The sequence below is a fragment of the Musa acuminata genome, chromosome BXJ2-9 (assembly GCF_036884655.1).
Source record: "Musa acuminata AAA Group cultivar baxijiao chromosome BXJ2-9, Cavendish_Baxijiao_AAA, whole genome shotgun sequence".
Classification (NCBI taxonomy): Eukaryota; Viridiplantae; Streptophyta; class Magnoliopsida; order Zingiberales; family Musaceae; genus Musa; species Musa acuminata.
Window position 1 is genome coordinate 1578196 of NC_088346.1, and position 15674 is coordinate 1593869.

At 38.3% G+C, this 15674-nt stretch overlaps 2 protein-coding genes and 1 long non-coding RNA gene across 8 annotated transcripts; 1 reads left to right on the forward strand and 2 right to left on the reverse strand.

Annotated features, from left to right (window-relative positions):
• Positions 1–59: 59 nt before the first annotated feature.
• Positions 60–6434, reverse strand: LOC135622331 (mitochondrial inner membrane protease ATP23-like). The gene is made up of 5 exons (XM_065124092.1): positions 6158–6434; positions 5948–6072; positions 3636–3773; positions 3353–3436; positions 60–622 (listed from the first exon to the last, which is right to left on the reverse strand). Exons 1-5 carry the CDS (start codon positions 6252–6254, stop codon positions 488–490), a joined length of 579 nt encoding a protein of 192 aa, XP_064980164.1. The 5' UTR covers positions 6255–6434; the 3' UTR covers positions 60–487.
• Positions 6435–6726: 292 nt separating this feature from the next.
• LOC135622332 (uncharacterized) lies at positions 6727–8558 on the forward strand. The gene is made up of 3 exons (XR_010491034.1): positions 6727–6930; positions 7797–8053; positions 8155–8558. It is a non-coding gene; the product is annotated as an uncharacterized LOC135622332 (long non-coding RNA).
• Positions 8559–10320: 1762 nt separating this feature from the next.
• LOC135622333 (ultraviolet-B receptor UVR8-like) lies at positions 10321–14401 on the reverse strand. Of its 6 annotated transcripts, none has more exons than XM_065124098.1 (6): positions 14175–14401; positions 12781–13087; positions 12357–12706; positions 11872–12273; positions 11123–11507; positions 10321–10848 (listed from the first exon to the last, which is right to left on the reverse strand). In XM_065124098.1, exons 2-6 carry the CDS (start codon positions 13003–13005, stop codon positions 10606–10608), a joined length of 1605 nt encoding a protein of 534 aa, XP_064980170.1. In that variant the 5' UTR covers positions 13006–13087; positions 14175–14401; the 3' UTR covers positions 10321–10605. The 6 variants fall into 6 exon arrangements, with proteins under 6 accessions (XP_064980170.1, XP_064980169.1, XP_064980168.1 ...); XM_065124097.1 differs by having other exon boundaries at positions 14114–14401; XM_065124096.1 differs by having other exon boundaries at positions 14063–14401.
• Between the last annotated feature and the right edge of the window lie 1273 nt (positions 14402–15674).

Consider the following 15674-nt stretch of genomic DNA (forward strand, 5'->3'; position numbering starts at 1 on the left):
TTGGAAGAGTGCTCTTCCGCTGCAGACTGACGCATTGTAATACCGAACAAAGAGAAACATGGCGACAACCCACAACATCAGATATCGAACTATAAGTTCCAGCAGTGTTCAACATCAATGCAACTCTCATATGCAGATTGTAATAGAAACATAAGTTAAGAAACTAATGACACTATTATTTGTCTCCATTTCCCCCCAAAAAGAAAAGGCTTCCGTGTTGCTCGAGTGATTTGTCATGCAGGATCCCTGTAGCATCCATTAAATTGGGTCTACATGAAATCAAATATTGTCTGGTTTTCTTCTTTCAGACACTCTGTAGACTGAGAAAGGAAAAAATAATGGAAGAAATGAAGGCAGTTGTGAAGTTATCGAATGGCCATAAATAGAGGAAGCAATTCCTGCATCGACGATAAGCAGCATCAGCATTATCCATCTGAAAATGGAAAAAGAATCTTCTTCTCATATGTGAAGCTAATTGCAATAGAACTTATGGGGCTCTGTCAAAGGGGGAAGTGTCATTGTAGCAGATGTCCCAGACAGCCTCAATGGCATCTTTTGCAGCTATAGCTGAGCAATATGGATTGTTCTGAACCGACTTTAGAGCACGCCTTCGCACACATTCCTTTGTGTCCCCAATAAATATGAGACAAAATATTGCAATTAGTGTAGCCATTATTTGATTAATACAACGCTGACAGTATTAACAAGGACAGTAGAAAAATCATCAGACAACATAGTTGATTAATTCATGGAGCATGGTAACAATTTCTCATGTGTATTAAATAGCATATGAAGAGGACAAAAGAAAAAGAGAGAAAGAGTTGGTTTGCATAACTAGAAGTTAAAGAAATTTGGCATCACTACAGGAGCAGCCAACTCTGTTAAGCTTTTGCAACCTACAACTGATTTCACATCCCAAGAAAGCTTGTTCATTCTCTTATACAACTTTTTAGTTAAATATAATGATAACAAAACTGATCAAATAGATTTTTCCTGACCTTATGCAAATATTTCTTCAACCAAGATCTTGCCATCCAACTGTAAATATATAAAGAAACAATCGGGTCAAGTTGAACATATGTCCAATGCATAAGTTGCATTGGTGTAAATTCTGCTTTCAGATTCGATGTTATTTTTGTCCACACAGGTGGCACTTCCTAAGTCCATCCAGACTGACATTTATAAGGTTTTGGTTAAATGTTGCAAGTTCTTATCACAAAGGTTTGAGGATTCGATCTACATGACCATAAAGACCCATTTATTATATGTAGGATGCACGATTTGCAGCATAAAAAACCATCAAGTTATCATGAACAAGCCTATCACCTATTAAGAAACCATAAGAAACCAGAGGTCACGAAATCCTAAGCTGAAGATGTGGTTGATGTCCAACAACCTCATAGAACCAACTTCTTTACATGATATCCATGCTTTATTGGCTGCTATCAGTCTCTTATCACTACTGATTTATCTGTGTCAGAATGCATTCATTCATTGAAATCATAAGTGCTCTAATTTTATCAGATATTCACCCTCAATAGAGTTAGTTTCTTAATATTGAGTTAGATATTCACTCAAATCACCTGCAATAGATATTCACCCACAATGAAATCGGCATGATGACTTTATTTCTTTATTTCTACAAGTCCTAATTTTGGTGGTCTAATATGTTCTCTCTAGACTCATCCAGAAAAACCCCACTCCTAAAGCTTAGTTCTTCGTTTAGTTCACTCTAAGAAACAAAACCCAGTCAGAATAAATACTTTCAAAATAAAGGACAAATTTCAGATTTTTTGCATCTGTCATGGTCATGATAATAATAATGGAACTATTGATCATATCTTAAGTCATTATCATTATGCAAGAATACAGAAAGAAAGTGTGTGCAGGGTCTTCAAAACTTTTTCACATCTAAATTGGCAGGAGAAAGAGGTGGACAAGAAATTGTTGGGACAGTACCTTTATGGACATTTAGAGAAAAGAATGAAATACGAGAACATTCAATGGAGTACCAAGGATTCTTGTACTTTGATTGGAGAGGTCACCGACAACTTCTCCCTTCAAAGAAGTCAATCTTCTACTAGTGACTAAACTTCTGAAAAGCTCTTTGCACAAGCTATTTTGTCATCCCGATGAAGCTAGGGGCGATATCAAATGATGTATAAGACTTTGCATATATATTATTTTATTTCTTTTTCCTTTCTTTTTTTCTTCTATGTTTGCTCACTAACTAAATGAGATAAGTCAGCAACATTTTTCACTTTACCCAAGAAAATCCCTATAAGCAGCTTTTGACATGACCATAGATAAATAATCACAAATCCAAAGTAAAAATAGTTTGTAGGGCTTACTAAGCCATATAGCTACAAAATCCAATATCTGCATAAAGTTCATATTGAGTTCCAAATGATTGATAGAGATGAAGTAATGGTAGTTCTTGTACTCAGCCAACTGTTATTTTAAAGTTTTTACAAATTTCAAATGACAACCAATCAATACAAAATTGCAAAAAAAGAAAGCATTAAAATCATAAAATATAGATGTATGAAGAAAATCAAGAATAAGAAAAAAAGGCTCTTGACAAAAAGATTTGGCCAAAGATACTTCTAGCAGCAGGTCACAGCAGGAATCAAGACACATGATAAGGAAAAATCTTCAGAAATAGATAATAATAAGTAAAAAATTGAAAAGTGGATTACAAAAGATCATGTTAAAAATTATATCAATGTAGTTTTCCAGTGACAATCAGGAAATAGATGTCTCCATGTATATTCATATGTACCTAAATCAACATATGCTGAATAATGCTGATCTTGACAAATTTCATGATAAATACCAAGGTCCATGTCCCTAATTCTCACTTGGATATTCTCCATACTGTGGTTTCAAAAGGGATATTATGGTGCTTGTTCAAGTTTCATTTCACAAAATGATGCTGATGATGTTAGGTTGAGCAGATATCCTAACAAAGGAAAAAAGTGAAACTGTGTATGATTCAAGTATCACGATGACATTGAATAGGTTCACAATACTATACTCTAATAAATCGTCTTGAAGTGATTGCAGTCAAACAAAATTTTGGTTAAATATCAGTGACTGTTCTTGGAGAAGTATGCATCTCTAGCGTAATCTCTCCACAATGATGTGAAGGTCAGTGCAGGGCAGGCAACAACTTTCAATAAACCATGTGTAAAAATCAATTAGTGTGCCCCACTCTGCATTGAGAACTAGAACACATTCATATATATCTAAATAAATCTCACAAAACAACATATACAAGTTTATGCTAGTCCTTGTTACATTAAATAGAAAAGCTGAACAATAGATTTTCCAAGTTCTAACATAAACTCACTTGTCCATGGCCTCGTATTTTCAAAAACCCACGTAGCAGTTCTCGCTTGTAATGGCAATCCCCACTCAGATGATTAGCCCGAATCTAGAAGAAGTCAGAGTATTCATTCACTTTCAAGAAAAAACAATCTTGTGAATGCTACTGAAAACTTTGATGCATAAGCTCTGGATCAAAGACTATAAGAAACAGTTCTCTGACATTCCAATGCTCAGCAACAGACTGAAAGGTCAACACTACATAAATGTCTACCAGCAAGTATTAAAGCCTCCTAGTAATACTGTACCTCAGAGCAAGCATGATGGGCACAATTTGTCCACTCCATGTTTTTTGCTCGGCAATCGTCATAAGCGTGGATTAACTCATGAATAATAACTTGATTTATCTCATCTTGAAAAGTCATATGATTACAACAAATTGTTATCTGAAATACAAAAATTAGTAAAGTTGAATTAGACTCAGATGGTCTATTTTATACATCGACAAATACAAAGGCTAATTAAATCAAACAACTCGCTAAGACTTCTTATATTATCTGAACACAAAGTTGCAGAACAAATTTATCAGCAATAATTGCAACTGTGTTCTCTTTTGTGCTATTCATTTGAGAGATTACAGAGTGCAGTGGAACAATGTAAACTGCAATGTGCATGAGTATCCAATTCTAAAAAGTCACCAAATTCAACCAAGACAATTCTTGACCCACAGATACAACAAGCCACAATGTACCTTTGTCTATGGTATATTTCTGAAATTTGCAGAAGACATGAAGAAAAAGCTCTACAAATCAAATCCCAAAAATCAATTGGCAATTCTGAACTCTCCACAGGGAAACATACTAGATTTGGCAAATGATGTAAGACTCACAAAGAGGCAAACCAGGACCAAAGAAATACAAGAAACTCTCTAAGTATAAAGATGGAACAGGCAGATAAAAGTTTGCTAGGTTAGGCAAACCATTTAGATGAAAGTCATTACATGATCTAAGAAGTCTTACCCTGCTCCTTCCAACATTGAAGCAAGAGTTATGCATAACAATTTAATAGCATTATTACACATTTTGGTTTTTAGTTTGTAAATAAAAAGTAAATGAGTTTTCTTTATAGAATTTTGTGATGCAGTTGTCATCTCAAATTCTGGATGTTCAACTGTAGGTAGCTCTGGGACCACATAAATTCTAACTATTATAAACAACCTAAGAACATTTTGTTCCATGTTCCACATGCTTGCAGTTAATCTGGCCTTCACTACGATTTTGCATTAGGTTGGATGGTTGGTAACGCATTGGCAGCAGTCTTGGAAGTTGACCATTAACAATTTAATTGATGGTTTTGGCAAGAGGCTACTGCTAGATTTTTATCCATACTTCCATATAATAAAAAAACCTGTAACAAATGTCACGTAAGCTATAATATTACACTAGCAAGTGCCAAAAGATCACTTAGATAAAAGTTCTAAATTTTTTTCAAGGAGATTAAAAATTTTGTATTGGCAACTTTTCTCCCCCAAATACTTTCCCTCATAGATACTATGACATGCTTCCTTCAGTTTAGTGATTGTTCTTCCCCTGTTGGTCTTCCGATCATTGGTCTTTTATGTCATGTTCTAGAAATTCTATACACCTGATGGCCTAATCATGTTCTACAGGTTTGTTAATTCCTGGATGATATTTCACATCTACCTGAAATACAGTTCCATTCAAATTACTGCTTGATCCCTCTAGGAGTCAGCCCATGTGGAATTGTGCATATCCTTCATTTGCTACTAAGACATAAAACCTCAAAGGTGCATGAGAAGAGAATACGTTACTCTAATTAAATTTGGAGCATTATTCCCTTCTCAAACTTCAATGCTTTAGGATTCTAATCATGTAAAGAACAACAGGTGGTGGTTCCCAACTTATTCAGCACAATGTACCCCTTGGGCTGATATCACTATCAAGTGCTAATAGTTGCTGATCACTGAAAGCCTTTGTGCTGACTTCCCCTTGTGAAACGCTAATAGAAGAAAGGTCAATGGTGATACAACTAAAAATTAAAAAAGCTGCACCTCAAGTTGTTAGTCCCTCATGATTTGGTTGGTTCTTAAGTATTATGTTCTTTCATTCCAAGATTTATGTTCTAAAAAAAAAGTAACAAGACTCGAACTACACACACTAATAACTTAAACCAAAAAGAGGACTGAGCTGATCTTGTGTGAAAAAGGAGAGATAAAATTCGAAGCTTTCATCTACTACTACAATGGACCATCGATAAAATGTTCTCCTTGGGCACATTTAAACTGTGATGAAAATTTGACTGGGAATGATTAAAGAGCCAATCGACCAAAAAGACTAAATCTTGATGTTGAACCTTACTATATTATTCAAGACTAGCATCTAAAGCTTAAAAACACGAATTGAGCATGCGATGTACTCATATTTAAAAGCAAAGCAATAGCACGTAATCAAATGTCAATAATTCCACTTGTTGAATAAACGACACTGTCCAACAACAAAGCAGAATCACTTTCTATCAAGAAGCAATACCACATGTTGTCCAAGAGTACGAGAAAGAACACAACAGAGAAGGGTCAAGTTCTATATCAAATTAAAGATACCCCACGGCCACTGGAATAGCCACCGGCGGAACTCTGGCCTTTGCAGGTGATCGCCGTGAGCAGGCGCGGCCACACGGGGCAACCGGCCTTCTCCATCTTCTCCCTTAGGAACTTAACCGTGGGATCTGATACAACATCCACAGACATTACCAAAAGGTTAAAGTGTAATCACGGATTGGAATTCTCCGTAGCCGAGTGTAAGAAACGAACGTGCGAGGCTCTTGTTGATGCCATCGACGCACTCCTTGTGGGACATGCCGCCGCTACCGCCGGTTGCACCAGCCGCGCCCTCCGCGGCCCCGTCCATCGGCAACGCCTCACCCCCGATATCTTCGCTCGTTCTTGGCGGCGACGAAGAAATCGTTCGACCAGAACTCTCGGCCTTTCTCAAGCTGCTTCCATCTTGGCCGTCCGTTTCATCGTCGCGAGTCCCATCGTAAAGCGGGTGCGGGTCGGCCACTTCCGCCCGATGACGTTTACGACTCGTTTACCCGTTTAGCCGCATGAAAAAGATCAAAAAAAGGGAAATCTAAAATAAAAAGAAGAAAATTGAAGGCCAAATCATGGCTTCTCCTGTCCGAAATTACTATTGAGCACAAAAGGCACGAGAAGGATAACGAATCATAACGACGGTCGAGATAAAAGCATCGAGCCGCACGGAAGGTCCAGATTAATTAATCTTCTAACTTCTTTATGTTGAGGCACCATTTGGGACGCGAGAATCCGCAACGATCTCCTCAATGGTTTCGGAGTCGGTCATTCCGCCGTTGACGACGCGAGTCTTTAACCCAACCCTAATAACTTCCACTTACCCGTTTGTCGAAGTATAAAGCCGTCACGTCGCAGTCCACACCACCTGCACGAGGGAAGGGGCCCAACATCTCCGCCGGGGAGGCCGTCGCCGGGATCCTCCGCACATCGCTTGGCCCCATGGGCATGGACAAGATGCTCCAGATCCCCGACGGCGACGTCGTCATCAGTCAGTATGCGCCCCCTTCTTTCTATCCATTGCCTCTGCTTAAATCTTGTTTTTGCCTGCTGATCTTGGCGACGATTAGTGAAAAAAAACCCTATTTTTCTTCACCTTGTCTTTATTTTTTGGTTTGAGGATTGGTTTGATGGCAGTGGATGTGAAAAATTAAATACTGGCACAATTGATACAACAGAATACTAGTACACATTTGGATTGCTATAGTATGGTTAGTATAGTGTTTGAAACCATGCAAAATCTTTTAGGTATTAAATGCTTCAGGCCTAACTTGATAATCTTTTAGGTATCAGTTATGAAAAAGTTTATTTTGTAATTTTCATTTTCATAGCATCTGCATTGCAAACACTAGATAACCATGCAGTTATAAGTTTAGATGTTTTGAGTGTTAATGCTCTAAATTTAAGCATAACAAAGTTATTTTTATGAACTGCTATGATTTATATTTTGGTCATATCTAACAATATTAAGAAGTAAGAACATCCTCCTACCCAAAGTAGGTGTTTAGATGATTCAGCATGCCGTGACAATGATAGGGAGTGTTGGATTACCACCCATTATAGGGAAATTTACTGTCAACTTCTCAGCCATCAACCTCGTCAATGCACATCTGGTATATTTCCCATTAGCAATATTATTTTAGGCACACATGATGATTAACTGTTCGTGTCTAATCTCTTACATTTCTCATGCCTTACACCTTGTTGAAATGGACCTTCTCTGTGAGCATTTGCAGATGGTATAGTCAGTTGGCCTTTACAATTGGTAGATAATTGTATCCTTTAAGTTTACTCAGAATATTTCATGTTTAATGTAAGATCGAACAATGAATGTTTGTTGTCTGAACTTTCTTTCCCATAGTTGGTGCAGGAAAATAATCCATGTTGCGGCATAGATTGCAATGATGTTGGGACAAATAACATGAAAGAGCAGAATGTGTTTGAAACACTGATTGGCAAACAACGACAGATCTTGCTTGCAACACAAGTTGTGAAAATGATTTTGAAGATTGATGATGTGATCACTCCATCTGACTATCGATTTTGGTGGCTGAGGTTGTGAGCCAGGACATAAACTATCAGAATTCGCCATTGCTAAGTGGAAGAAGAATCAGCCAGGCATGCGAGACATCTCCTTGTATCTCCTTTGTGCCTTTTTATTGATTTGCGAGTGTATGATTATCGATCTTACAATAATTTTGTCACCGGTTTCTCTGCAGGCATCATTTGCATTTTATGGATGCATGTATTTTTGGGCAAATTGGTCATCTGAAATTCGGATCACGCAGAAGTTGACTAATCGTTGCAATTGAAAACCAGACGGCACTCAACTTGGGTAACTAGATTTTCTTTGCAATGCCCGACGTTGTTGTCCTCCTTGATTGGAAAATTTTGATAAGTAGAACTGTTAATATATTAGACAAGAGTGCATAGCTTGAGTTTAGGTATTTTGAACTAGTAGATCACTTATGTTGTTAAGTTATTATTTCTTTATTATTTAGCTCTTTCTTGTCAAAATTCATGTGTATTCAACCATGATAGTGACGGAAATGTGGATTATGGTGATTATTTATTTTATAAGACTAGTTGGTAATATTGTTTTCTGCCATGAATGGGGTCTTTTGGACTATGAAACCCGAGCAAAAGAACAAAGGAAAAGATGCCTCTAGATTAAAGATGTTCCATGCTTAATTTTTTCGCGATAAAATTATCGAGTCTTTGGTGTAGTGGTAAGATTCCTTGGGAACAAAGTATGAACCATCCTTAGGAGTAGAAAATTAAAGACTCAAAAGAAGAATATATAGCAGCTTTTCTTTGGAAGATGATTAAGAAAAGAAAAATCCCATAATGGAGTATAATGGCATATGGTTGAGGATTCGTATCAAACAGGATCACACGATACTTTGGGTTTTGAATATTGGAGACTTGGAAGAGCCTGCACTCCACTGTTCTCTCCCCCGAGGAAAGTCTCTAAAACAAGTTGCCTGCACAGCCAGCATCTTCTAATCTTCTTTACCTCTCACAAGTCTGGAGGATGCGTAATGACATGGAACAGCCAATCGTAGCCTTCCCACCAAAAGCGTGGCTGGCACGGCAGTATATAAGAAAGACGGCACCACCGCTGCCTCCCATTCTTCATCATGCAGGCACTGTCGGTAGGCAATCACTTTGTCCACGTCTGAAAGCAACATGTAACTAAGAGTGTGCAAGAAACATGCACCACTTGGATAATTCATCTATTAATTTTGTTGGATCTTAAGTGTTTTAAGTCTGAATTAATAATTAGTAGAATAATCGAGTTCTTATACACTAACTTAAGTTTTCTTTGACTTCTTATGAGGATTAAATTTAGACTATTGGTAGATAGAACTAGGGAACACGTTATAATATGGAAGCATCGCACATATATACCATGTTAGTACTCAAATTTATAATACACTTGATTAATCCTACATTGACAATAGAAGAAGAATTGAATAAACTTAGATGACCATCATTAATTTTGACCTTGACATTTTATTCCCTCAAGATGGATCTTCGCTATAATATGGAAGCGTCGCGCACATATACCATGTTAGTGCTCAAAATTTATAATATACTTGATCAATCCTACATCGAGAATAGAAGAAGAATTGAATAGACTTATATGACTATCATTAATTTTGACCTAGACATTTTATCCCCTCAAGATGGATCATCACTATAATATGGAAGCATTGCCCATATATACCATGTTAGTACTCAAATTCATAATACATTTGATTAATCTGATGTCGAAAATAGAAGAAGAATTGAATAGAATTAGATAACTATCATTAATTGTGACCTAGACATTTTATCCCCTTAAGATGGATCATCGCTATAATATGGAAGCATTGCACACACATACTATGTTAGTACTTAAATTTATAATACACTTGATTAATTCTACATCAAAAATAGAAGAAGAATTGAATAGAATTAGATGACTATCATTAATTTCGACCTAGACATTTTATCCCCTCAAGATGGATCGTCGCGAGGTTAGTTGGTAGTTGGTGTCATATGGCCAGCAGGATGGTGATAGAATTGGTTGGGTGTGAGATGCCATTGATGCCAAAAGCTCTATTTGTGGACCTGTTGGAAACAATAATATAAGAAGACTGCATGGACCACAGGGAATTGGAGTCGCTTTCTCCAGTAAGTGGCTGCTTTAAAGAACTGTAAGCGTGTCAAAACGAGGCTCAACATATCGCAAGCAATCATTGATTTATAGATTGTAATGCGTAATAAGTAAGAGTACCTTATGCAAGTCAACCATATGTAGCTTGACCAGAAAGATCTGAGGATGGATTGCCACCAAACTTTGGCAAGAGAAGGACCATTTGAATCTATGAACCATTGAATTAGAAAAAAGAAGGCAAACAATTTGGTACACTGCAAATTAAATTACCTAAGTACATTTGTCAGCTTTATACATTTGAAGGATCCAAAGTGCTTCACCTGTTGAGACTTCCTTGAACTGCAAGGATGCATCATCTAACGAGGTTCACTGTTATATACACTTCAACATGAACTATGAACAGATCAAGCTATAGTCATATGAACAAGAGGAGATTTTGATTAGTGCCAGAAACAATTGAATGGAACTGCAAAGAATCAGCAGGGCGTCAGGCCACGAAGCGACTGAACTAACTAAGATTGATGTTGACTTGCTCTGGCATCGCTCTTTCGGTCTGCTGTGCAGGAAGTTCAGTGCCGAGCTGCCCCTTATCACCCGCTCCGAATGCATACAGTTTCCCGGAATCTGTTAGAGCAAAGGTATGCGCGTTCCAGTAGACCGAGTTGGTGAGACTAATCTGCACTACCCTCTCGTTGATGTTCTTAAGTGAAGTCACTAATTTTGGGCTGAGTACATTGGCATGTCTGTTACCCTGCAAACAAGACAAAGCTTGGAATTAGCTGACATTATCGAAATTGCTCGGGCAATGCTAAGACTGGAGGGGACGCAATCTATTGCCAAGTTTGCAAACAGTTTAACATCTGAAGACCCTAACAAGGTTCACTTAGAACAAGAAAAGGATTAAAAAAAGAGGCAAACAAGTAGCATTGCCCTCAAAAACCTCAGGGACTAATGGAATGCAATGGTGTTAGATTTTAGTTTCATATACCGTGCAATAAGAGATCAACTAGGAAAACATGACAAACCTGTCCATCAATGATGGAGGAATGACCCAAACTTGAGGATTCTCCATAACCAAATGAGTAAACATCCCCAGCATCAGAAACAACGAATGTAGTGTAGTCGCCCGTTGCGACATGTACAGCCTTTATGTTGTCCAAGGATTCCACGACCTTGGGAACAGATTCAGACTCCTCATTCCCATGGCCCAAGCACCCATAGCGCCCCCATCCCCATGTACATGTCCGCCCATCTTGTCCCACGACGGCAGCATGCCAGGCACCGGCTGCAACCACCCTAGGCTGCAGGTTTAAAGTCTGGAAGTGCTCGATCAACCTTGGATACTTCTCATCAGTCATGGAACCATGCCCAAGTTTCCCTCCTAAGCCACAGCCCACAGAGTAGACCGACCTGCATTACAATGAAATTATAAACATTAGGATATAATTAAACATTCGAATTCACTGTAAGTATGCTGTTGAATCCCCTAGCAAAACCAGTGGAGTATAACAGCAATGAAAAAGCTAATGCAATCCCTACAAATAACAAGTAATGCAATTGTGGAAACTATGTGTTCTTGAAGAACATTTCAAAAGATGTCATCATAGCAGAGTTCTCTTGATGTTGTCTGAGCACCACATAAAGTTTGCATATACATATGTGTGTGTGTGTGTGTTGCAAACTACTCAGGCAATCTCATATCCAGCAAGAAAGAAATAAGGACTATAGCTGATCTTTTAAAGTATCAAGAGATTAAGAGTGGAAGAAAGCTTACATGCCGCTTGGTTGACATGCCAGTGCTAGAAGGTAACAGTAGCCAGCGGCAATCTGAACCACTGGTATGTTCTCAAGAGGACCCAATAGCGGATGTGGCTCCAAGTCATTTGGTTCTGTGCGATGACCGAGCTTTGATTCATTTCCCCAACAGAAAGTGTAGACCCTGCCTTCTCGAGAAAGAACTGCACTGAAGAAATTTCCTATTGCTGCCTGAACCACATATATGTCTTTCAATGATTTCACCAGTTGCGGTGTAGTGACAACCTTGGACCCTTCAATTGTGTGTTCTGCCTCACCAAACGATTCCTTCCCGAAAGCATAAACCTGTCCAGCATCACTGATCAGCATTGTTCGCCCTGCTCCGGCGGCTGCTTGTATAATCCGAATGCCTTGCAGCGATCTGTCAAGCACCAAACCTTTCTTGTTCATGGTACGTGTTAATGTGCACCTGAGTGTATGAAGCAACTGAAAATTTTAAAGCACCTTATAAGTCGTGGCCTCCATTCCTCCTCCAAGGTGCCATGGCCGAGCTGTCCTGAGCTGTTGGATCCAAAGGAATATACAGATCCAGATGAAGTCACGGCAATGCTGTGACTAGGACCCGCAATTGCCTGAGACTTTTCTCTCCGGCAACATATCTCACCTGCCAATATATACCTAAGAACTAATTTCCAAGATCCCCCACAGCGTTGTTTAAGAAGTTCTTTTTCTTCTGAATTCATTGGCTTGAAGATGGCCCTTTCCTGGCACATGTCTAATGCTGCGAGCTCTGTGATAGATAACTGGACATCAGGAGCAAAATTTGAAGGCTTTCTGAAAAATGTACATGTTGCCTGCCATGAATATCGAAATCTATCAGCAACATTACAGATCCTTTCAACAAGAGAAACATAACAATGATACTTGCCTCCAGATTAGCAAGATCCCGGGGTTCCAAATCGCAATTGGTTAGAATAATGAGAACGATAGAGGGGGTTTCAGCCAAGGGGAATTCCCCTGGGTTCGAGTCACCAAAGCAATGCCTTTGCACACGTTTGAAGGTTCGCTGCAATGGGGGCACCAAAGAAAGGGATGGATCTACAATGGTCTGAAACGGTAGGGAAGAACTGCTACCACTAGTGGTGGGATCCATCGGGCAAGTGCCCAAGGATCAAGCAGTAGAGTGAATCCAATCCAAGGCTATATCCTCGTTCAACTAACTCCAAAGCAGCAGTCTATAAGATTGACAAAACCCCAATTGTCAGCAAAGCAACACTCAGAACTAATGGCTGCAGTGTTTCTGAGAGATCATATCAACTCCACAGTTCTCGATCTTCAAACCTCTATGCTTTGAACATACAAAGGGTCCGAGAGCATATTGTAAGTCATGAAAGAAAACTGCAAAAGCTTCTATAAAGTTCACATAAAATTTCAGATAACATACCCATAAATCCATAATAAGAAAAAGAAGGCACCAAACAAGTAAAACACAATTGCAAATTGCAAATGGCTGAAAGAATGTGAAAGACCAAAGCAATGGAGGCACAGACCAAGAATGAACATGGCCATACTCGTTAAAACCATTAGCGAGAGAAGTAATGAGAAATTCCAGACTAACAACTGGACTAGAGAAGCTGAAATAACAAGCTTAAAGTAAAAGAGAGTAAAAAGCCAAGTAGAACAAGGAAAGGAAATGATGTGTAAGCAGTACCACCTCCCAAAGAAAGCATATTCCCAACGATCAAAGATCGTCTACAAAGAAAAGCATTTCACCTCCAAAAGGATACTTTTCTTAAAAACATCCATAGCTGTCCATCGACTCAACAATTAGTCAAGCACTAGGAACAAGAATCTAAAACCAAATCAACTCGAGAAAAAGAAAGCAGAAAATACAAAGAAGTAGGGAATAGAATTCCCAAAGCACATAATCATTAACACCACTTCAACTCCAAAAGATCATATCTCGAAAGCAAGATCCGTTCTCTTAGACAACTTACCCATACGAACAACACAATCGAACACCGATGAACACAGAACACCACATCCTTCGTTCAACCAAAAAAAGCAATTGCATCTTGGAGTCGGTTCGTCATCAAAACCACGGATCGAAAACATCCTTCACAAAGAAAAGAGACCAAATTCCACGGGAAGAGACAGATGGAGAGGCCCAGGCAGAGAAACAGAGGCAGGAGAAAATATCGGATTTTTACGGTCTAGATCAAGTCAGATGGAGCAAGGCAACGACGGGGAACGCGCAGTACACATCAAAGGCAGCAAAACATCCACTGATTCCCCCTGAAGTCTAGGATGCGGCCGACTGACCCACAGTATGGCGATTGCTTCGTGTGCTCCTCCCTTGGCCTTCTCCCTGTTCCTCCCCACGATCGAAGATCAGAGTCCGATTCGGAAAATGGAAGCGATCGGAGCACTTGTGTTCTTTGAATCGGGATCAACTATAGATTAAGACCGCAGGTAATCGAGGGGAAGAATGGGATGAGATGAGGAAGAAGTGGGAAGAAAGGGGGCAACGAGAGGACCGAGATGGGAATGAGGTGGAGGACAATTGCTGAGTTTTATACGCATGCCGCGACAGCCACGTCATCGTTCGTAATGAAGCTAATGGATCCAACGTCGGTTGACGGTTTCGGATGAGGGTTTGGTTATTAGTGATCGGAATCGGATCGAACGAGATGATCGGAAAAATACAAATAAAAATAAAAAAATTAGATTTTTGATCGAATCGATTTAATTATTGAATGAGTTATGATAAGAAATAAAATGAATCGATCGACTCGACCGATTATTTTTTATAGCCACGTAAGAATCGATTGAGATAAATAAAACTAATTTAATTTTGTAAATATATTAGTATTACTTAGATTCCATTAATTTAATTTTTTTTAATTTATTTTAAAAATATTTATATCAATTTTGAAATCAGGATTAATATAAGAAAGTAATATCTCCCATGCAATCAATTCTCTCTCCCACTCTCCCTCATTCTCCCTCCATTCCTCATCTCATATAGCATATATTTTTTTAATAAACTAATATCTATTATTTATTCAAAAGGATATTTATGTTAATTTTAAAATTATGTTTAACTTAAGATAGAAAATGACCTCTTTGGTGCATTTCTTCCTCCTATAGTCTTTCTCTTTCTAATATTATGATTTTATCATTTGTAAGATAGAGAGTGAATTTGATATTTATAAGACCTCATGCTTACGAGAAATTATCTATTTTGAGTGGATCCAAATTTTTTTTTTTTTGGGTCAAGGGTGACTTTGGTACTTGTAGAAATTATATCTTGAGTGTACTTACAAGAAATTATCTATTTTAGATAAACCTTACATGATTTACCAAAAGGGTCTCTTAGGATAGAATATGACATAATTTGCCAAAAGAGATCTCTTAGGATAGAATATGACTTTGATGCTCATAAGACCTTCCTCCTGAAAAATTATCTATTTTGGATAAGTCTTAAAAAGAACTTATAAGGGTTAAGGTGAACTTATAAGGGTTAAGGGTGACTTTATTGTCTCATGAAAATTATTTACATCGGGTGAGCCACTCATGGTTTTGCTGCTCCTCCTTTCGGGTGAGATTTTGTGTTGTCTTCCCCAACACGAACACATGAGGAATTGTCTTCTTTCGATAGATCTTATATTGTTTTATTTTGTTTATAATGTATCCCAAAAAAGTGTATTTTAAGGTTAGAGCATGACTTTGACATCTGTAAGATCTAGATTCAGTCGTACACCGGGGTGAGGGATGAAAAAGGTTTTGAACTCCTTGCCTTTGCTCAGTGAGGAACTCCTT